Source organism: Caretta caretta, chromosome 4 (genome assembly GCF_965140235.1).
Source record: "Caretta caretta isolate rCarCar2 chromosome 4, rCarCar1.hap1, whole genome shotgun sequence".
Lineage (NCBI taxonomy): Eukaryota > Metazoa > Chordata > Testudines > Cheloniidae > Caretta > Caretta caretta.
The window spans coordinates 23,336,757-23,361,054 of NC_134209.1; the positions used below are offsets into that span (position 1 = coordinate 23,336,757).

General features: G+C 41.5%; 1 protein-coding gene across 8 annotated transcripts in view; it reads right to left on the reverse strand.

The window, feature by feature from the left end:
- The window catches only part of SLC4A4 (solute carrier family 4 member 4), a 259,907-nt gene that overhangs the window by 193,039 nt on the left and 42,570 nt on the right, over positions 1–24,298 (reverse strand). For all 8 annotated transcript variants that reach the window (XM_048846797.2, XM_048846802.2, XM_048846805.2 and 5 more), the window contains exon 3: positions 19,908–20,087. In XM_048846797.2, the coding sequence (XP_048702754.1) occupies positions 19,908–20,087 (180 nt within the window). The remainder of the gene's footprint in view (positions 1–19,907; positions 20,088–24,298) is intronic.

The window sequence follows — 24,298 nt, forward strand, 5'->3', positions numbered from 1 at the left end:
CTCTAAAAGTACATGGGATAAGACCTTTGGGTGTTCACAAACTGCAGAGAGTTTTCCTTCTGGGAGTTTTGGTTTTCGGGTTGTTGGGTTTTTTTTGGTTTGTTTGGGTTTTGGGGGGGAGGGAGGGGGCTTAGCTCTCTAAAACAGTTTATTAACTCCAAAATGTGTTTAATCTATTGCTTTTAGAATGAAGTGGTGCCTTTGACTAGTTTTGCCGAACTATTTTAGCAAACTATTTATTTATTAGCAGCATTCTTCCTATACTTAATAAAGTCTGCATGGACCCAAAATATGCTTTATCACAGACCTGCAAAGATCAAAGACAGATGGACAACAATGGGGGAGCATCGTGCAGGGAACCATATTGTACAGACAAAGATACTCTGGGGAAGAAAGGCATCTACCTTTGTACCGCTTGCAAGCTTCACGAAGATTCCAGTGTCTGAGCAATTCCTTAATCATCAAACACACAAAACTAAGGAAATTCCCAGGCAAACAATATTGTTAAGATGACCATAAAATGAAGCAAATATAAAAAAAAATTGCCCAGTGCTTTAGAGTGCAATTTTTTTTTCTTTTTTAAAGCTGGAATATTTCTGAATTTTTTAATATTAGTATTAGGTCTGATCAACTTTAACTTCATCTAGTGACCTTTTTGTCTGGGATAATAACAACAGTTACCTCAGTGACTTCAAAGAGCTATTTCTTATACACTAAACTCCCTAGAAAACATTAAGGGTGTCTCTGATGGCTATTTCTATTGGAGTGGTGATTACAACTCATCAACAGCCCTCTGTCCCACTAAAATCCATTTCACACACACACGACCTGTGTGATTCCATATTAAAGCAGCCTAAACCACACTTCCATTTCCTGGTTTAATCAATAAAATAAAGGCTGACTGACTGGCGCTCACTTGGAACAAAGCTACTCAGTCTGGAAAAACAGGAGTCCAAAAAACTCACTACGAAAAATAGGTTTTATACAAAATGTTAGTGGAATGCTGTAAGAGCTACAAAGATTCTACATATAACACAAAATTAGTTTCTACAGCACATGGGTAGGTTTAGCTTACATGCTTCCAAAATCTTGCTTGCATGCACACACAGAGGAGCACAAAAACATCTGATGGCTTTTTCCCACACTTTTCAACAGATTTGGATAGAGTTTAATCCAAAAAGGAGTAGCTCTTTAGTACCAGCTATCACCTACCTAATCCACCCCTTCTCAACTCTGAAAAGTATCTTTGGCTTAGAACTGAAACATTTCTAAATGAGGTTTTGTTTTTTTTAAACAGCACATTCCTTAGACTTTTCTATCCCTCAGCAGTTTCACGTGAATGCATGGAACAGAACTAGGCAAAGAATTAAGGTGGTTTAGGTCATTATAGCTGCACATGCTATCAGTCCGAGACAGAGGATTAACAGAGTGAATTTTCAGTTAAAGGAGGTCTTCCCACGTGTTGTGAAAAGAATTAGCCCTCATTTTTTCCTGAGCATAACCTTTGTTTTAAAGGTACATTGCTCAGTGGAAGTATGCACACTATAAAACTTCATTGAGAAGCCATTTCTATTCAGATCTATCTTGTACTTAGAAAAGAAGGCGATAGGCACCTTAGAAATGCACAGGATAGATAGCTACATCACCCTGTGGCTTTGAAGCAAGGGTGGAGTCTATACGATTTAATTACTTTCCCCTGCATCTGGCATGATATATCATGCTGCTTCTAATTGTGGGAAGTTTCTATTAAAAACGGCATGGTAAAGAAAAGTGCAGATATAATGACCATTAATAAAGAAGGTCGGCGTCGACTGAAAACTATACAGCACAGATTCAGCTAAAGAAAGGGGACAATTAAAGGAAGATTACGTTACTGTTTGCACCTAAAAGAAACACAGCTCTCTAAGGGTAGGTCTACACTGCAATTAAAAACCCACGGCTGGCCTGTCCCAGCAGACTCAGGTTAAGGGGCTGTTTAGCTGCAGTACAGTTCAGGCTCAAGCTGCAGTCTGAGTTCAGGAGCCTCCCAGCTCGCAGGGTCCTAGAGCCCACGCTTCAGCACAAGCCCACATGTCGACACTGCAGTTAAACCACCCCTTAGCCCAAGCCCCTTGAGCCCGAGTCAGCTGGCACGGGCCAGCCATGGGTTTTTAACTGCAGTGTAGACAGTCCCTTGGAGAGTGGATTCATCCCTTCCAGTTTCCCCCATTTTGTAGGCCACATGAACCAGGTGCAATATTGTCAACTCTCCTTGCAACATTTGGTGTTTTTCTTAAAGCCCCATCTCCCGGAAATCCGTGATTAGGAGAGTACCTCAGTCTTCACTTAAAAATAAAGAATTCCTCATTGTTGTACAGGAAACCTTAAACACATGACTCATGTATAAGGATACGATTTTGTCATGGAGGTCACAGAAGCCACGGATTCCCTGACTTTCAGAGACCTCCCTGACATTGTCTGCTTCAGTCCCGTGCCCTAGGGTAGCACATCCAAAGCTGTCAGCTGACCGGAGTGGGGGGGGGGGGAGTTGGCGGAGCTTCCAGCCACCATCAGGGGCCCCATAGCTGTTAATCCCCCTTCACCCCCTTATTTTTAGTAAAAGGCCAGACAGGTCACGGACTTCTGTGAATTTTTGTTTATTGCCCACGACCAGTCTGTGACTTTTACTAAAAATAACTGAAAAAAATCTTAACCTTATTCATGTGTGACCTAAAGGCTCTCAACCTTTCTAGACTACTGTACCCCTTTCAGACATAAAAATACAAAAAGTGTCACAGCACACTGTTACTGAAAAATGGCTGACTTCCTCATTTTTAACCAACATAAATCAATTGGAATAGAAATACTGTACTTGCATTTCAGTGTATAGTATACAGAGGAGTATAAACAAGTCATTGTCTGTATGAAATTTTAGTTTGTACTGACTTTGCTAGTGCTTTTTATTTAGCCTGTTGTAAAATTAGGCAAATATCTAGATGAGTTGATGTACCCCCTGGAAGACCTCCATGTACTCCTGGTTGAGAACCACTGACTTAAAGGCTCCAAAACCAGAAGAAAGGCAAAAAAAAAAATCCCCCTTTTTTAATCCCATGATTTTTAACTTAATCTCATGATTGTTTTATGTAATAACTCATTTTTGAGCAATCAGAGCTGGCAATACTGCAGGTGCAAGTGCCTAATCAATTGCACTTTCTCCAATGACCTTACTGCACTGGTGATTGTGAATTCTTTTTGAAAGGGAAAAGACAATCAGAGGAAAGCTAAAAAATGGATCTAAGCAGTTGACACTGCGCCTTTAAAGGTTTTGAGCTCATAGTGTCCCTTATAAATGATCCTTATCAAAAGTGATTGTCTTTTCTACTAAGAATAAAGTGACCACATTCCTTCCTTCGTCTACTTTGGCTTCTGTGCATTTCCACACAGAAAGCTTTACAAACGGAACCCAGACCAGCACAACTTGTTCTTGCTAGCGTACAGGTGACGAAGATCCCTTGCAAAGTATTCATAGCATTCCAGCTCTATTCATCTGACATTACGTCACGACAGCAAAGCCACAATGTGTTCTCTCTTTTTTCCAATCCCCAAATCAAAAGCATCTTTTTAGCACTACATACACAACGTTGACTACATAATTCATCTGGGAACACTGAAGCCCGATAAATAGCAAAGGTATTATAATACTTAAATGAGAGAGACTCTCACATTATTCAATTCCTTGTAAACATGAAACCTCACTGAGGAACCAGCTAGCACAGACACAGGTAAGCCGGTGAACGCTGCGGGGTAGGTAGCGCATAAAGCTGAAACGCAATACTCTGGCATGATGAAATGAAGTTTGAAGATAGGATTTCAGCTTGAACTGTGAATTTCTTGGCTCTTTTGAGGAAACAGGCCAAAGCCATAACGTTAAGGCAGTTTGGTTTTGTGACTTAATATTTATCTAGTTTCGAAGGAAATTTCTGTTCTGGTGGAGTGAGAATGGTAGAAAATATAACACGGGGCTACGGTTGGAGAGAAAAAAACGGTACTAATACCATACAAACAAAATTAGCTTTGCAGGCAAGTTGAGAATTTTCAGCTGACGAAAGAACTCACACACAAATTAGCAACCATAGCTGCTTGCCACTTGCCCTCGTTGCCACAAGAATTTGCAATGCTCAGGCCAAAGGGAAGTACAATAGATGTTTCAAGGAACTGAAAATTGAAGGGACAAAAGTATTTGGCTCCTGTGTGCCATGCAGCATTCAGCTGGCAGCAGGGAGTCTGTACCGCTTCTGTTTTCTTTCCCAAAGCAGAGGCCTGCCCAGTGTCGGATGTGAGGCGCTATCTATAAAGAATGACAAGCAGCGAGGATAATGTGGGAAATGATACTAGATTAGAATGAGATTTGTCACTCACACTAGATCCTTCACATAACTGTCCCTCTGAAGACTTTCAACACCAGGCGTTCATAACTTGCCAAAGGGTCACCTGGTGATAGCGTAACCCATGGCTGCTTGGTGTGGTGTTCTGTGCCCCACCTCTAGTGGGACCTAGACCACCTAGAGCAGTGGTTCCCTGGGGTTCGCAGAACATTACATGGGATTCGGCAGAAAAATTTCACTAATGGTGGCCAGAGGACCCTGGGCATTGGAAGCAGCAGGTGGGACCTGGTTGCAGGGCAGACAGCCCGAGCCCCAGGGACAGCGCGGCCAGGCAGTTGGGACTGGCAGCCCGAGCCCTGCCCCCGTCAGCGGGGGAGCCAGCAGCCCAAATCCCAGCGCTCCACACAGGGCTGGCAACCCGAGCCCCAGGGAGAGCGGGGCCAGGCAGTTGGGGCTGGCAGCCCGAGCCCCGGCGGTCAGCGGGACCTGCAGCCCAAGCTCAGTGGAGCTCAGTTGACCGGAGCGGTCAATGGGGTCCAGCAGCAGGAGTCCCACGGAGTGTGGAGTACATTTAAACTTAAATCCCTGGAAATACTCATTTTTAGGAGGGGGTTTATGATATTTCACAATTTAGTGAAAGGGGTTCGCGGGCTATTAAAGTTTGGGAACCACTGATCTAGAGATTGAGGAGTCTGCTACAGCCTTAGCTAAGAGGGATACAGCTTTTAGCTCATGCAGTAGAGGCTCATACACTAAGCTTCGGAGATCCCAGGTTCAATCCCACCGGCCGTTACAACAGGTCAACAGGGAGACAGAAGGAGCCCCTTTTGTGATTGTAGCATGGTGAGTACTGGCTTGAGGACTAATACATGTTGGCATCATCCCCTCTTCAAAGAGGATTTAAGATTGACTGACCTAGGGACTTCATTTCAGGATGAGGTGAGAGATTCATAGTGAGCCAATTCATTCTGGACAGGAAAATGGCTAATCCTCCAAAACTGAAATCCAGAAATATTAGCTGTTTTCCCGAGAGATCACCACCACAGCCAAGAAAAATCACTTCAGGTAGGGGTGTCTGTGTGTGTGGGTACACACACGTTCCCACAGTCCAACAAGGCGGCACAATCTTCTAGACAGATCATGTAACATTTTATATTATATATATTACACACACACGCCCAAAACCTGGAATTTGGGGAATAGAGGGGAAGAAATCACGCCTCCCTTCCACCAACATAGACCGTATTAGCTCACTTTCCTGCTGCTCAGATCAAGCAGTGAATGGCTGGAGGCCATGAACCCTCACTTTATAAACCCAAATATTAAAATGCACTGAAATAATTACTTTAGAAAATCCATTAGTGTGAGAAGAGGAAAGCATAATGGGGGAAAAGAGTGACTGGGCAGTGAACAGTCTTGGCACTGATGAAAAGCTGCACAATTCGCTTACCCGGAAATGCTGAACAAAAAGCAGCTGCCCGCTCCTCTAGTTCAGTTTCCTGAATGTAACTGGATCGCCGACTGGCATCCATTGTTCTCGTCTCAAGGACCAGTGCTCATTAGCATATACCCTTCAACATGTATAGGTTTCCCATTACAAAAAAAAAATAAAAACAAAAACAAACATCACCCTTCTGGTTTGCAATAATCTGTGCTTAAAATACTGGCATGTATAAAAAAAAAACCTAAGAATCAGTGATGACCTTATTTAGCAAGACGTAAGCCTGAACAAAGTATAATGTGAGTGCAGATGCTTAAATCAATACAGAATGCAATAAGAAGCCATCCGCTGACCTGGATGATGTCTATAAATACAGGTTAACTTTAAAAAAAAAAAAAAAAAAAAAGTGTTTGCAGACAGCATTTGCGTTACACAGCTCCCAGTGAGAGAAACCGTGCTCTTGCCAGGAGGAAGAAAAAGGAAAAAAAAAAAAAAAAAAAAAGACTCCCAGGAAGGCACTTCATAGCCAGGTCCACCTTGTACCTGGACAGGGCCTCATCCAGTCACAGAGCTTCAAGGGAGCGGAGAGTTTTGCACTTGGCAGGACAGGGCCAAAGAAAGGTATGGAATACTTGCCTGAGACTTTCTCTCAGAGGAGAGAGGTTTGGGGTAGCAAGTTAAAAGACTTTTTTCCTTTTGTTTTATTGAAAAATTGGTTTTCTCCCCCCCCAAAATACCCACCTTTTTGTTACTTTCAAACTCCTTTCAGTCTGCTTATCCTACTCCCTCACTTTTTCCTCTGGTTCTCTCCTTTAAGCCATCTCTTTACACATATGTATGGGTTAGGCTCTTGAAACAACAATGCCAAAGAAAGGCTCAGTGTTGTAGCTGTGTGTCCCCCAGGGTATTAGAGAGACAAGGTGAGTGAGTTAATATCTTTTATTGGACCAACTTCTGCTGGTGAGAGAGACATGCTTTCAAGCTTCCACTGAGACCTGGAGAAGAGCTCTCTGTAAGCTCAAGAGCTTGTCTCTCTCACCAACAGAAGATGGTCCAATAAAAGATTGCCTCACCCACCTTGTATCTCTCAAACGAAGACTCAAGCTTCCCAGCCCTTCAGTTTTCAGAGGGCAAGAGACTATCCTGACCATCCTGTTTTCCACAGCTCTTAACTGATTCTTTGCCATGGAATTACAACATCTACCACAGAGAAGGCAGTGGGTGGGATCCGGCCTTAGACAAATCAATCAAACCCTGAAGGAAACATCTCTACTGTGTAGGGTAACAACATATCCAGAGCCAAAAAGCAGTAAGTCTGATTCTGCCTAGTGAGATTTCCAGTAAATAAAATTAAAGAATTCTCATTCCATTACATAATATCTACTTCATATTATTATATCATATGATACACTATGGCTTTATCCGCATGTCATGGTGACGTCCATGTGATATATCTGTATTTACCATGCACCTCTAACCATCTCACCAGCACTTTACCCCTTAATCTGCCTCTCTCGCTATGCAGCTTTAGACAACCTCTTTATTTTAGAGAAAGATGCACCTATGCAGTTGCAGAGGCTCTCATTTTACTTTAGAGTGACTCTCTGCAATGAAATTTAGTATTTATTTCAGTGTAGACTTCCATGTGTGCTCAAGGAGATTCTCTGAGCTTTTTTTCCTCACTGTTTTTTAGAGAGAAACGATCTACACAAGTTCAGGTGGTTGAGCAGGTATTTCTATACATGGTATAGGATCTACCAACAGCTTCCTCACGACAGTGATATTCAACAGGTGGCCTGCAGGTGAAATGTGGCCTCCCAACGCTTCCTGTGTGGGCTGCCAGCTCATCTTAAAAAAATGTTTATAATTAAGTTCACGAACAGTGATTCACGGCCTATCACTTGCCTAGGACTTCCTTAGTAAGTAACTTACGGGCTCTTAAGTTCCCATGATCGTATCGGCTACAACAGAGCTAGGACACTGCCCATTTTTGATTAGTGATGGAAATGGCTCCAGAGGCGATCCCAGCAATTACAGGCCAGTAAGCCTAACTTCAATACCCCAAAAACTGGTTGAAACGAGAGTAAAGAACAGAATTATCAGACACAGATGAACACGATTTGTTGGGAAAGAGTCAACATGGTTTTTCGAAAGGGAAATCATGCCTCACCAGTCTATTACAATTCTTTGAGGGGGTCAACAGGCCTGGGGACAAGGGGGATCCAGTGGATATAGTGTACTTAGATTTTCAGAAAGCTTTCGACAAGGTCCCTCACCAAAGGCCCTTAAGCAAAGTAATCTGTCATGGGATAAGGAGGAAGGTCCACTCCTGGATTAGTATCTGGTTGAAAGAGAGGACACAAAGGGTAGGAATAAATGGTCAGTTTTCAGAATGAAGAGAGATAAATAGTGGTGTCTCCTAGGGATCTGCACTGGGACAAGTGCTGTTCAACATATTTATAAATGATCTGGAAAAAGGGGTAAACAGTGAGGTGGCAAATGATACAAAACTACTCAAGATAGTTAAATCCAAAACAGACTGTAAAGAGTTACAAAGGGACCCCATAAAACTAGGTGACTGGGCAACAAAATGGCAGATGAAATTCAATGTTGATAAATGCAAAGTAATGCACACTGGAAAACATAAAAAACATACAAAATAATGGAGTCTAAATTAGCTATTAACACTCAAGAAAGATCTTGGAGTCATTCTGGATAGTTCTCTGAAACCAAGAGCTCAAAGTGCAGCAGCAGTCAAAAAGCTAACAGACTGTTAGGAACCATTAGGAAATGGACAGTTAACACCACAGTGAATATCATAATGCCACTATAAAAATCCATGATTCGCCTGTAACTTGAATACTACATACAGTTCTGGTTGCCTCATCTCAAAAAAGATTTTAGAAATGGAAAAGGTGCAGAGAAGGGCAACAAAAATGATCAAGGGTATGGAACAGCTTCCATATGAGGAGAGATTTAAAAGCCTGGGACTGTTCATCTTGGAAAAGACACCTAAGGGGAAAGAAGGTGGTGTGGAGAAAGTGTTTTTTACTCCTTCACATACCACAAGAACAGAGGTCACCCAATGAAATTAAGAGGCAGCAGGTTTAAAACAAACAAAAGGAAGTACTTATTCACACAATGCACAGTCAACCCTGTAGAACTCGTTGCCACTGGATGTTGTGCAGGCCAAAACTACAGCTGGATTGAAAAAAGAATTAGATAAATTCATGTAGGGAAGATCCATCAATGCCTATTAGCCAAGGTGCTCAAGGTTGCAACCCCATGCTCTGGATGTTCCTAAGCCTCTGATTTCCAGATGCGGAGATTGGACGATACAACAGAGGATGGATCACTTGATGATTGGCCTGTTGTTCATTCCTTTTGAAGCATCTGGCGTTAGCCAGTGTCACAAGACAGGATACTGGGCTAGATGGACCATTGGTTTGACCCAACATGGCCATTCCTATGTTCTTGGGCCTTATTACGTTTCTCTTTTTTTATACTTTACATCTATTTTGAGCCACACTTGCATATTTCAGACCTTCATTTAAGTTACAGATTTACTAAGTGAAATATCATATCACAGCCTACTTACGGAGACTGTTTACAAAAAACAAGGCTGAGCAAAAAGGAACCAAAAATGAGATTTCCAACAGAAACTAAAGCATAAAGTGAAGAGACTCATGCTGGAATCTTTGCTGGAAGTCTCAGAAATAAAGGAGCAAGTGAGCCTAAGGCTTGATTCAACAAAGCAGTAAAGTACATGCTTAACTTTAAATGCAAGTTTAAGATTCATAGACTTCAGTGGAACTTAAGCATATGCTGGAGTGCTTTGCAGAATCAGGGCCACAGAGACTAAACCAGTATTTCAACCCTATAGGTGATCTCTTCCAGATCAGAGAGCAAGGTACATTGGCAAGAGAGTGCACATACAAGGGAGCATACAGAGGTACATACATATGTACAAATGCTAATGCATGATCTAGGGCTGTCAATCTAGCACGATTTTTAAATAATACATGTTATACAAGTAAAAAAATAAATTCCCCCCAACTCTCAAATTATCCAGGTATCTAGAGGGCACTAGTCTCCACATTTGCTGACATTGAGTCAGCAGTGTGCCCTTGTTGTCAAGAAGGCCAATGGCATTTTGGGATGTATAAGTAGGGGCATAGCGAGCAGATCGAGGGACGTGATTGTCCCCCTCTATTCGACATTGGTGAGGCCTCATCTGGAGTACTGTGTCCAGTTTTGGGCCCCACACTACAAGAAGGATGTGGATAAATTGGAAAGAGTCCAGCGAAGGGCAACAAAAATGATTAGGGGCCTGGAACACATGACTTATGAGGAGAGGCTGAGGGAACTGGGATTGTTTAGTCTGCAGAAGAGAAGAATGAGGGGGGATTTGATAGCTGCTTTCAACTACCTGAGAGGTAGTTCCAGAGAGGATGGTTCTAGACTATTCTCAGTGGTAGAAGAGGACAGGACAAGGAGTAATGGTCTCAAGTTGCAGTGGGGGAGGTTTAGGTTGGATATTAGGAAAAACTTTTTCACTAGGAGGGTGGTGAAACACTGGAATGCATTGCCTAGGGAGGTGGTGGAATCTCCTTCCTTAGAAGTTTTTAAGGTCAGGCTTGACAAAGCCCTGGCTGGGATGATTTAATTGGGGATTGGTCCTGCTTTTGAGCAGGGGGTTGGACTAGATGACCTCCTGAGGTCCCTTCCAACCCTGATATTCTATGATTCTATGATTTCCAGAGGACTTGAAAAGGGTAAATACAGTACCTACCTAAACAAGGGAATACGGACAACCCAGGGAATTATAAACTAGTCAAGCTTAATTTTGGTACCCAGAAAGATAATGGAGCAAATAATCAAACAATTTGTTAGCATTAAAAAAAAATTATGTGATAAGTAACAGTCAACATGGATTGTTAAGAACAAATCATGTCAAAAAGCCTAATATCCTTCTTTGACAGGGTAACAAGCCTTGCAGAAGCAGTAGATGTGAAATATCTCAACTTTAGTAAGGCTTTTGATATGGTCTCATGACCTACTCATAAACTAGGAAAGTATAGGCTAGATCAACCTACTATAATTTGGGTGCATAACTGGTTGTAAAACAGTGTACAACCGGTTGTAAAACCACATTTGGAAAGTTGTCACCAATGCTTCACAGTCAAGCTGGAAGGGCATACGAAGTGGAGTCCTGCAGGGATCTGCCCTGGGTACAGTTTTAGTCTATATCTTCATAAATGATTTTGATAAATGTCAGAGAAAACATTTATAAAAGTTTGCAGAAGATACCACACTTGGAGGGGTTGCAAGCACTTTGGAGGACACGTTCACAATGATCTTGACAAGCTGGAGAAATGGTCTAAAATAGATGGGATGAAATTCAATAAGGACATATGCAAAATACTACACTTAGGAAGGAATAACCAGCTACACAAATACAAAGTGGGGAATGACTGAGGATTATCGTGGATCACAAACTAAATATAAGTCTACAATGTAATACTGTTGCAAAAAAAGTGAACTTCATTCTGGGATGTATTAGCAGGAGTATTGTAAGCAATTATTCCACTCTACTCAGGACCGATAAGGCCTCACCTGGAGTACTGTATCTAGTTCTGGGCATCACACTTTAGGACAAACTGGAGAAAGTCCAGAGGAGAGCAACACAAATGATTAAAGATCTAGAAAACGTGACCTCTTAGGAAAGATTGAAAATATTGGGTTTGTTTAGTCTGGAGAAGAGAAGACCGAGGGGAGACATAAAAACAAGTATGTATAAGGCTATTTTAAAGGGGAGGGTGATAAATTGGTTTCCTTAACCACCAAGGACTAACAAATTTATTTGGGCATAAGCTTTCGTGGGCTAAAACCCACTTCAAGTGTTTTTTAAAACCTTGAAAGTATCAATTTCTTTGTTAAACAAAAGCAAAGCACGTGGTCAAGACAACTAAGGATAATGACGACACATTCTCACAGCATAACCACCCCGTTCCAGAAGCAGGAGCCAGAGCTCCCATGTCAAAGTAGCAAACAATGAGAGTTAAATACCAAAAGATCCCATCAGCCAGGATCAATGAGCAAACTATTTTATTTGGTTAAAAATGACAATAGCCCTTCACTTTAACAAATCATTATGGTGTGATGCTATGAGATTACTTACCACAAAAATCTTTTCGCTCTTCAGATTTACGGATAAGCCAAGTGCAGATTAACCAGCTTTCAAAAGTGGTGCTGAGAGATGTTACAGGATCACTATTCCACGTATTTAACATTCTCTCTCCATGTGAAATGTTTGTTTTACTGAGCATTGCCTAGAGGCAGGTACTAACCGGCTAGCATCAACATCTACACCAAAACTTATAACAGGGTTCATGAAAGCAGGATTCTCTAGAGTTCTAGTTTACTACTATAATCAGATTATACAGAATTTACTTTCGAGGGAAAGCTGCATTTTGAATCAGAAATGTTAAAAGCTGCACATTAACCCAGCCCTTGAATGACACTTTGCTATCATTAGCAAAGGTAACAATGGCTACACAGACTGGATGCTGATCCAAATATTACCAGAAGCTGAACTAGGTTCATGCAAAAAGAGAGACATTTTTCCAAAATGGAAACAACCCAGATGTACAGTGTTCAGATCCATCCAGACCTAATCAAGAACTTCATTTTGAAAGCTGCACTCTATCTAAACAGAGCACTACACTGCACAAACCTCAAATGGCACTTTACTGAAATGGCATGTTTATTTCACATTTGCTCTCTCAACAGAATGTTCCACCAAGCCCACATCCTAAGGGTGAAGAGATTTTTTTTTAAATAAAACCAGAAAGACAGACAGAAAGACAGAAAGAAAGAGAAGCATACCAATAAGACAATTTTCAGAGTAGCAGCCGTGTTAGTCTATATCTGTAAAAAGAAAAGGAGTACATGTGGCATCTTAGAGACTAACAAATTTATTAGAGCATAAGCTTTCGTGACCTACAGCTCACTTCATCTCATTTCATATGCTCCTTTATCTGTCACTGGGTCTACTGGAAACCCCTCCCATAGTCAGAGCCATATCTGTACCTCCTTTGATTCAGTCAATAGCTGAAGCTAGATTTACATGTAAATTGAGATCACAGTACCTTCTGTCAACTGGTAAAGAACACTTCCACTCCTAAGGTTAGCCCTCATACAACTGTACATAGAATATCTTAATTGGGACGAACATTTTCCAAATCATGTTTATATCGGTGCTGGAAGAGGAGAGTCATAACTGCTAAACTGAACGATGAATCTGATCACAATTAGTTATCGCTCGACATAGATGATTTTCCAAAAATGAGATCTTACAATCAATCACTGGCCAAAATTGCACTCTCTTCGTTTGGACACAGAGTCAAGTCAGATCTCCCGGCTTTGAGAAAGAGCGTTTCAAGAGAAAGCTGTGAGGGAGCATTGTTTGGCCTGTTGCATGCAAGTGAGGGTGGGGGAAAGGGAGAGGGTGGGAAGAATGCGACAAATTATGTGTGTTTGACTGGTTAACATGCCACAAGTTAACAACTGGGTCGCATGTGATAGTCACAAACTAGGTGAGTCATATTGCCCTCACTTGACTGATAGGAATGCAATAATGTTAAGCATGTTTGTAATGGGAAACTCATGTAATGAATGAAATTTGGAGATCTGTGGTATACTCTTACATATTCAGCAATTGTTAAACCTATCTCCTTTTGGCTCTTTGCTGAGGCCTGCTTTTGTATGGAATTCTAGCAAGCCACTGAGCGTGCGTTTGTTTATCTTCATACTGCAAAAGGAGTTCTTGGATATTTTCTGAGGGTTGACAAGAGAAGCCTAGGTACTACTGCCTATAGCATGTCATGAGAAAAACTTGGGGTCAAAAAGAGCTTTGAAGCCTTACAGGCCAGAACCTGAGTGCCCTGCACGAGTGCCAACATTTTCACGCCTGCCTTTGTTTTTAACACAAAGGCAGTGGGCAAAGCATATAACGTGACAACAAGACTTTAGGTTGAGTGACTTTTGGGTTGAAACCAATATACTCAGCTCACACCCACGCAAAAAACAAAGAGATCCCTGAAAATCCCATCTTGGTCCCTTATATAGATATAGTCCTACTTCCGGGAAGGGGGGGGGGGGTGAGACACGCATGTGTACATAATGGGAGGAGGACATGTAAACAGCCAGCTGGATCATATCACTCAAAGCAAATTTATTTACATCTTGTTTCATGAACACTGTTCCAAAATAATATTTTCATGTAACCATGCTGTGGTTTTCATAAGCAAGGTGTAAAATTGCCATGTGGGGGTGTTAAGGAGAGACGGTCTACGAAAATCTGTGTTTCAGGGAGGAAAAAAGTTTGTTGTTGCATCAGTGTTCTCAATCCATTTGCCTGTCACTTTCCCTGTACACACACTGAACTCGGGCTCCGATTCCCATGCATCCTGTGCTTTGTATAGCCATTTATAACAGCATGGAGTGGCTATAAAATCTTACCAGATCAAAATGGTAGGGAGTCAGTGTACAACCCCACAATGTGCAGAGCAATGCAGAATCAGGCTCAAAGTGTTTATACAAAAAACCAAGCCATGCTCCCCTCATTAGCTTCTTGGTGCTGGGGGATATAGCCAGCAATATGCATCAAAGTAGGAGAATTTAATTCCTGCCACACACACCAAATTTTTTTTAATCTTGATTTCTCATTCTTTAGGCATGGCAAGACCACAGAAAAAAACATCTTGCTTTAAAATCATCCTGAAGAAGACAGTTTCCAGTTTTGCTCTACATATTTATCTGCATAACATTCTATACTTATTTTCTGTATTACAGTAATGTCTATCTGAGATTAGAGTTTTATTATCTCATGTGCTATATAAAAAGAGATCACTTCTGTCCTGAATAGCTTGCAAGAATACTAACCTCCATCCTTCTATATTATGAGATAGCAAAACTTTCTACAATGTTTTGCAAAGTGTTGCATATTTCAGGATGATCTCTCCCCTCTGCACGTGGTAGTCCCAAGTGACCTTTACAAGATGGGACCAAATATTACATAAATAGTGTATATGAAATTCACATCTATCAATCCAGATGGATTGTTTTACTGGTTTTCAAATACTGTCAACCAGAGACAAACCAAACAACAGAGGTAAGATTTTCATCACTGAGAAATCTTTTAAACTTTCTACTCTACTTTCTGCCAAAGCTGTCAGTCACTAAAGTCACTCTCTTCATCTATAGTTTACATATCACATTCAGAACATTTCTGTTCGGAAAGCCTACGATGTCAGAGCCTCAAAATAAAGAGAGATATATCGTCATCACAGTTTGGCTTGTGGCTTTTACATGTAGCTCATTCATACTCCCTATTCCCAGGGCACTCAGCCAGAGGGAGAATTTCAGTGGCCTTTTCCATCTCAAACAAATATCAAAGTGACAACTGAAACCACAGAACAATCAGACTATCGCTCCACTAAGAAGAAAAGAGGAAAGCATAAGCAGAGATGCACCTCCTCCCAGGAAAGTCTTCAAACACTTCTAGTGGAGAAGTGTGGGGTGGTCGGGACCAGTACTCTACCCAAGCAATTCCTTCCTTATCTTGTTCTTTGCAACATTCTACCCCCAGCTGCACGCAGAGACAATTAGCCTCAATTACTTCAGAGGGCAGAATTTGGCTTGAGATTTTTATGCATCCAGAAAGACGGACTAGCATTGTCAAGCTTGCTCCAGGCAACAAAGCCATCAGCTTCTCTACCACCACCCATTCAGGATTCATTCCTTCTCTTCATTAAATGGGTCAGCCTGGATTGATGGATCTGATGCAGCCTAAAATTTCTGCCCAATATTGCTTCTGCTATTAGTGTTACATCATTACTTACCTTCCCACCCTACAGCTGTGCATTTCCCATTGTGGTCTCAATGTTCTACCCTTCTCCCTTTGGTGGCTAAGTGCTTCAGTAGCACTTAAATCTTAGAAATCTAAATTCAGAGTTTCGCAGTTGTTTTAGTGTAAAGCTGTTTCTTCATTCTAATTATCACGTGCGTGTTTGAGGGAAGCGGGAAGAGGAAGTTGAAAGCTGGTTTAACACAACTGTACTCAGTGTTACATTTTCCCCCCAAAATGTTAAAATATGTATATATCAGGGACTGGATAGCCCAAAAAGACTTAAGTTATGTTAATATGTAACATCTCTCTCTTTGAGGTCATTATATATATATATATATATAAAAACGAGGTTCAGGCCAGTAGCTAGCGAGTCATCATTTTTGGAAATAAGATGTTCCTGGGCTAGGTTTGGGCAGATAGGAAACCACGCCACAATTGGTACCCTCACTGACATTCTGCGCAGAGAGGCTAAGGATGCAATAATCAGCATGGAGACTGATTTGCCTTCCCATCTCTAAACGTAGTTCCTGCAGAGCTGGGGCACATTGATGAGACTGCACTGGGGAAAATTTACACTAATCAGGCCCATTCTGTACCAGTTCTGTGGAAAGGGAGCCTCAGTCTCCAAAGCTATCACATTGGCACCTTTCATGAGCACTATAGCACTTATAATATAAACAAAAATCTTTTCTACGCAATCCTCCTGTGGCTGGAGGAACTGAAGACTGTACGTTTCTGTATCACACAAATTTTGAGTTGTTTGTAGAACTGGACACAGATAAAAAGATTACTAGATACAGTTCCCAAATCCAGCTGTGCCATGCTACCAGTTCTAAATTAACAAGGTGCCCTTGGAAGAGGTCTGCATTTATGGACCTGTTCAATCTCTTGCCTGTCTCCACTGACATATTTTGTCTGGGCTCATCAGCATGGTACAGCAACCCGACCTGGTGATTCAACGCAGATTTGCACACAAACGCAAACTGACAAGATTTCAGGACATCTGCCAAGGGAGGTTATGGAATCACCTTTAGTGGGGATATTTAAGGCTGCACTGGATACCTGCCCACCAGGGACAGTTCAGGAAATTATTAAGTCTGCAGGAGACTGGACTAGATGGCCTCTCAAGGTTGCTTCCAGACATATGATTCTAAGAAATATTTCCATTAATTCTTGGAAACTATTTTAACAAATAGTGACTCAAACTCAAGCAGTACTGTGCTTGTGCCTGGAAACCTGAACATGAAAATGACTACAAACTAACTACCTACATACGTTACACTGCCATTTCCATTTTATTAGCTAAACTAGAGAAATGCAAGCAGCAAAAGAACAGATTTTTTTTTTTTAAATAACCTCATCTACTTTAATAGAAGAAAGAAGTTTGAGTTTCTTTAATTTTAAAATGTGATTTTTAAATGTTTCAATTGAAAATAAATCTTCTCACAACACAAAAGATTCACTTATTCTTCAGGTTTCAGAGTAGCAGCCATGTTAGTCTGTATCCGCAAAAAGAAAAGGAGGACTTGTGGCACCTTAGAGACTAACCTATTTATTTGAGCATAAGCTTTCATGAGCTACAGCTCACTTCTTCAGATGCATCTGATGAAGTGAGCTGTAGCTCACGAAAGCTTATGCTCAAATAAATTTGTTAGTCTCTAAGGTGCCACAAGTACTCCTTTACTTATCCTTCAGTTCAGTCTCCAGTGCACCACATCTCAAACATTAACCAATCAAATTATACATGAGCATTGACCACAATGCTTCCAAAAAAAAGTTTTAATTTTATTCTCTCATTACATGTACACACAGACCATATTCTCTATGAAGCATCTGTGGAGTGGTATCTTAAATCCAGTATTTGCTACACTACATTCACCAGGTCTGAGTCACTCAACCTCTTTCAAACTGCGTGAATACAATCCATTTTTAGTATTATTACAGTGAAGGATAACAATTGGTTAGAGTCAGCCTCAATCCAAATCAGTGTTATGCAAGTGTCATCCGTATGGCTGTCCCAATGCCCCTTAATCCCGTGAACTGCATCACCCCCTGCTATTCTATTCTTGGGCCTCTTTGAGAGAGAGAGAGAGAGAGAGACACACACACACACACAATATTATGCTCAACTGTGTCAAAATGCACGGTGGATTTGTAACTTTATTTTCACTTCGGTGCACAAGGCATTTATTTCCTCTTCTGACAACATTTCGCTTCATACAAGCATCAAGCAAGTCAGTACACAGCCTGATTCTCTTCTATACTACAGCACCCCTTTGTAGATATCTGGCAGTGTAAAGGTGTGTTACTGTAAATGAAAATCAGACCTGGTATACTAATTCCCACTCTCTGTACTCTAACAATTTTTAGAGATACCTCCTGCTCCACTGTCTTATTTCCAACGTTTCTCCCATTCCGAGGAAACATTCATGCTCTGTATTCCCCAGTTTCTTTCTTCTCTGACCCCAGCATACCCATCTGTACACCCCTTTGTTCCAGTGCTCCATATCAAAACTCTCTACTCTTACCTTGTGATTGAGATCCAATATCTACTTCAGTCTCTTACACCACCTGCCCTTTTTTTTAAATGAAATACTTCATGTCCACGTTATCTTAACCTACCTCCATAAAATTACTATTCAAAATCTCAAAGCTCTTTAATTCTAATATTCTTAGTCAACTACTGCAACCAACCCTTACCTAAAGACCATAACTTGAGTTAAACGCTTCTTAACATGAAAGAGAGGGGGGAAAATATTACCCTATGAACCTGTAACAGAATGGAGTACTGTGGGCCTGAGAATCTGATTGTGGAGGATTCCTATCACTAGGGTTAATTTCAGCTGCCTCTCCCCGCTACTGTGGAGAGCAACTGGTCTGTTCTGAAAATTGCTACCACAGTCGAATGTGTTAATGAAATAGCAGGTAAAGGAGAACCAGCTACTTAGGTTTTCAAAAGGCCTCTGACAAAGTCCTAAACAAAAGACTACTAAAGTAGTCATAGTCTGAGAGTCAAGGTAACCATGGATCAGGAACAGTCAGACAGAAAAAGTAGAAATAAATGGCCAGTTTTTAAATCGTGGAAGGTATCAATGGCAAAACAGTAGCCAAAAGGTTTTTGTACTAGGACTGGTGGGGTGCAATCTATTTGGGAATGATCTGGAGACTGGAGAGGGTTGGGAAGGCAAGGTGAAGAAAGTAGGCAGATATAGTGCAGACTATCACCTTATATTCTTCCCATATCGCCAAACCTCTGCAGTGTGACACCATTTTCAACAGTTTATCACCATCTCTCTCTTCCTGTTCTTTAACCCCCCAGCCTCTTATTTAAGCAACCACTTTTCCGAATTCAGAATCATGAACCTGCAGCCAGTTGAGGAGATGGCTAAAGGGGCTGGGAATCAGGCTTCACAGACAGCCCCCTAGAAAGGTACTCAAGAGAAGATATTCCACTAGACAATTCAGGTGTCTCATCTCTAACACTCCCAGCCCCAGCCCAGCAGTAACAGATCAGAGCGGAATATCCCAAATCAGATGCCCAATCTATCAGTATACAACTGATTCATACAACTAAAGTTACATTTTCATTCCAACTTTTGTTTATAAAAAAACTCTTATTCTTAAGACAATTCAATAAATAGTTAGAGGGAAGCAACTGATATACAGCAGCTAATTACTAAAGCAGGCATGCCTGCATGCACCATGGTATACAATTCTGCAATTCCACATCAAAACATTTCTTATGGCTTCTGACAGGGGGATTTGTTCTTCTGTTATCCCACTGCTAGCTCTTTTTCTAGCTAACACCCCCCATCCTCCCGGGGCAAGTGACTATCCTTGTACCCTGGGAGACTGTGCATATGCTGTGTGCAGGAGGAGGGGGATCAGTCAGAACAGGTAATTAGATTTCAAATTGCTTGCTGTCTCCTCACACACCACATTGGCTTGGTTTTGACAACTTGCACTGACAGTGTCTAACCCAACAATGACACCCGACGGTGAACAAAGATGAAGCGCTCACCTGAGGTACGTGGGTGGTGTCCCTTCCAAACAACAATTCCCTGGCAACTGATAAAACACATGCTGACGATGTTGTTTCAGGGATCCAGATTCCCTCTCAATGCTCAGGACAAGAGCACTGCACATCAATAGAGTATCACAAGGAATACCAGAAAGCTACAGTACTCACTGAGTGGTTTAAGGATGCCGCTGCTCGTCTCATCCGCATTTTCTGCATCGGATTTGTCGGAGTAGTACTCAGAGATTTTTTCTCTTTCCTTCTTCTCCTTTAGCCCAGGTTTTCTTCTGTGCCGTCTCCTTCTCCGATAGCTCTTAGGCACATGGACCCCGATGTAGACGGTGTGATGGCCTATGGAAAAATAGGAGCATTAATTTGCATCCCATGCAATTTGCAGAAATACCAAGAAGTCTAGTTTATATCACATTTCATTGTAGGAGTATCCCTAAACAGGGGGTCAACTTGTTGTTTTACCCAAACATTAATTAGCAGCTTTTAAATCCCCCTTTGGTTGTGGGGTTTGGTTTGTTTGTTATTTCTTTTATGGTCAAGTAGTTTAAAAAAAGAAATCACAACTGACAGTACATGCAAGTGTAGACTCACTGCTGGCTATTACATATTTGTGACTATTTCTCTTTTTTTAAAATGGACCTCAAAGTCATGAGAATCAGTTTCAAAAGTACAGAAATACAAAGCAGCAGCTTAAAAAAAAAAAAATCATCTCAGTATTTCTGCTGTCTCACTCTTAAAGAGCTCTCCCCTTGAACCTACTTGTTTTTATTAAAAAAATACACTTGTTGGGCCAGACACTTATCTGGTGCAAACCAACATAGCTTGAAATCCATCAACCTATGATGATTTACACCAGTTGAACATCTGGACCAGTGTCCAATATGCCAAGTAATAGCCCAAATCTGGAGGGGGGGAAAAGCGCTAAGATACATGTATTTTACTGCATCACAGCAGCAGTGTTATGGTTAAAGAAGAGGCTTCTCTTTTAAGCTCCTGTCTGTTAAGTATCTGACACTTTCCAAAACTTTAAAAAAAAATTGTAATTTGGCCTAAAATTGCTTATGTTTGTTCTCAAATATAAAGATCTTCACTCCCCATATCTTTTTTTTTTTCCCTTTTTTAAAGCAATGGAATAAAATTCTACTTGTCCATTTTTTGAGTTAGATAAAAAGTTCTTGATTCTTTATTTTCCAAGTTCCTTGCCCCTCCAACACCAGCCCAGAATAAAGAGATTCTTTACACTTTAGGAAATTATTCAGACATTTCTTGTGTACTCTGATTACTCAACCATCTTATTTTTAAAAGCTTCAGACACACCTGCCATGGATTCAATTCCTGATAAAGACAAGTGCCTTTGATATGTTTGAACAACTTTGGTTTATCCACTCATTTTACAATGTACCATTGCAGAGCTTCAGATAAACACACTTGTTCGACCATTGACTGAAGTATGTTTATCTGAAGAGGTGATCCTAGTCACATGTGAGAACAAATGTATTTATCTGAAAGTTCGATCAGTTCTTTTCCCTTAAACTCAGAAATTCAGTTATTGTTTCCGATAGCCATCATCTATCTCAGTTGACTTCCATATATTTAGTCTTTTAAATCTTGGCAGTTAACCCACAGATACAGCAAGAAAAAAAATACTGATTATGCAGAAGTGGGCAGAGGTGCAATTGCTGTGGGAACCCAAACTTCGAAATTCCAACTTGTGTGCATTTTGGCCAGAATTCTCACCCCAGGAGCCTAAGTAATTCAGCTGGGACATCTGTTGGAGAAAGAGAAATTCTTCAAGGAAAATTAAACGATAGCAAACTAAGGCCACTTTACTTTGGAATTGACAACATCCACACAATGGTTTAATGCACTTTAACTAATGTATGTTAACTTCACATCTCTAGTTAATTTGCTCTTTACTTTCCTGAGCGTCCCTGTGTACACATGGCCTAACGCAGCTTCAGCATTAGAGTGGACAAGGACTCCTAAATTTTAGGCCTCTCTGCACTACTAGCTTTTATAAAATTTGCAACCAAGCTGTAACATGAATAAATCCATCTGCACTTCACAACCACACACACAACATGGGTCACATGCAATCTCTTCTGCTGTGGATGAGGTTCCGATCTCATTCATGAGTAGGACTGACATGACTTAAGCTGTGAATGCATTAAAAAAAAAAAAAAAAAGTGATTCTGCTATAGAAATGGGAATTCCTAGCCCCATCTGCATAATTAACTTAGCCACTTCAGCCAACTCCCGGGCCCCTGTGGGCTGGAAAATCCCAGAGCACATGGCACCATGTGAAATTCTTGATGACCAACGCCTGGAACTCAGCCAGCGTCAGATAGCTACCCAGATCTTCCTGGATTGTGTAGATGGGGACAGTCCAGTCGGCACACACCTGTACTGGGAAACCTGCCATTTTGTGGATGTTAGTTGTAACAATATCGGATGAACATATACAGCCTGATTACATGAACGAGATTCTCTGTGTTCTTTACATGGGGTCTTTTGGAACTAAAACTAAAAACAAAAGGCCAAGTGAAAAGTGTGTGTTAATTTGGCCCATTTTTGCTGCTTTATAGAAAACATCTTAAAATACTCAACGTTTTTCTTCAGAGACACATGCCAGAGTTCCTTCCCTAACTCCGGCTGTTGTAAGTCTCGGCATAACTGGTCATGCAGGAAAGACTGAACCCCAAAATATTTTACATCAGGAAGAATTTATCCTTTGATGCTTTAACTTCTAATTCACAACTCTCAAACTGAGCAAAAAGTTATTTCACTGGTAATGTTTTTAAAAAGCTATTGTTTAATAAATGAAAACGCCAAAGCAAAACTGCACCAGTAAAAAAAAGGGATGAGATTTTTGTTGAATGATTGTTGTATCTATTGAGGAAAGGGTGATTTCTTGCACAGAAATCGGGGGAGGTGGGGAGGGAAGGGGGGAATCTATAGTTACATGCCAAAAAACTGTATGCAGAGTACAGTTCTATAAACCAGAACAATAGATAACCTAATGTAATTTGCAGATTTTCTCAGATCAAATCTATGGTTTCAATTCACACTTCATGAAATGTAATTCCACAAGAGTACAACACATTCAGATTAGCACCATAGGAGTCAATTTCATATTAACGTGTGCGCTGAGACACACACATCCCAAAAAACAATACTCGTTAAAAGAATAACGTTTCAACATGGAGCTTACAAGTAATGCTAACTGTAAGGTTGTCCATGCAATCTGAACTCTACCCTTGTGTGCACATACATTACACACATTTCTGTAGGAACCTTGCCTCATTCACTGTGAGATTCACTCTTGTGCACAGAGATAGCACAAGGCTTGTGCATTATTTAAGTTTCACTAGAGTCCTAAAGTGGTGCATAGGCCTTGTTCTGGCGCACTGCACAGAGCCACCTTTCCCCTTGTGTGCCTGGATTGGACAATGCACAGTGAATGGGGCAACTGTTCAATATTTATTTTTATCCTCACTGTTCAGCACATGGACCCCGCCTCATTCACTGCACATCATCCATCTTATCCGCTAAGAGCCTACATGCACTCAGTTACAGAAATATACAGCCAGATCTATCCTAGGCTTTTGCTCTAAATTTCAAATAAAGCTGAGGCCAAAATACAGGGACAGACACACAGGACGCCATCTCATTCACTGAACCATCCAACTTGCACACTCCAGGTCTGATCAGATGACTCCCATTGACTCCTTCAGTGGGATTTTCACGGACTTCGAAAAGCATCGGATGACCATGTGAATGAAACAGAAGTCCTACAAGAAAAGTAGGAGGCAACTATGCCTTTAAAGACTGTATTGCAATGCATATACGCACAAGAAAAAAAAGAGTTACTGGATTATCTGAATGTTGGCATCCTGGCAGCCTTAATGTTCTTTCCATGTTTTTCGGTAAGGTTTTTTCTATTTGTTGTTATTAGTAAAGAAAACAAAAGAACAGACAAAAAGTTCCATGGTGTGGGACTACTTGGAAGGCAGCAGGAAAATGCTGTGTTGGATCAAATGAAAAAAGGGGGTAGTCCTGCCTCATTGAAGCATGGATACCTGTAGAGCAAGGGTGGGCAAACTTTTTGGCCTGAGGGCCACACTGGGGTGCGAAACTCTGGAGGGCTGCGTAGGGAAGGCTGTGCCCCCCAAACCACCTGTCCTCCCATCTGCCCCCTCCCACTCCCTGACTGCCCCCCTCCTCAGAACCCCTGACCCATCCAACCCCCCTGCTCCTTGTCCCCTGACCACCCTCTCCCAGGACCCCACCCCCTATCCAATGCCCCCTGTTCACCGTCCCCTAACCGCCCCCTCCCCCCCAAACCTCTGCTCCATCCAACCACTCCCTGTTCCTTGTCCCCTGATTGCCCCCTCCCAGGACCCCCCACCCCTAACTGCCCCCCTCCCCGGGTCCCCACACCCTATCCAACCCTCCCGACCCCATCCACACCCCCACCCCCTTACAGGCCTCCCGGGACTCCCACGCCCTATCCAAGACCCCCTATTCCCTGTTTCCTGACCACACACACC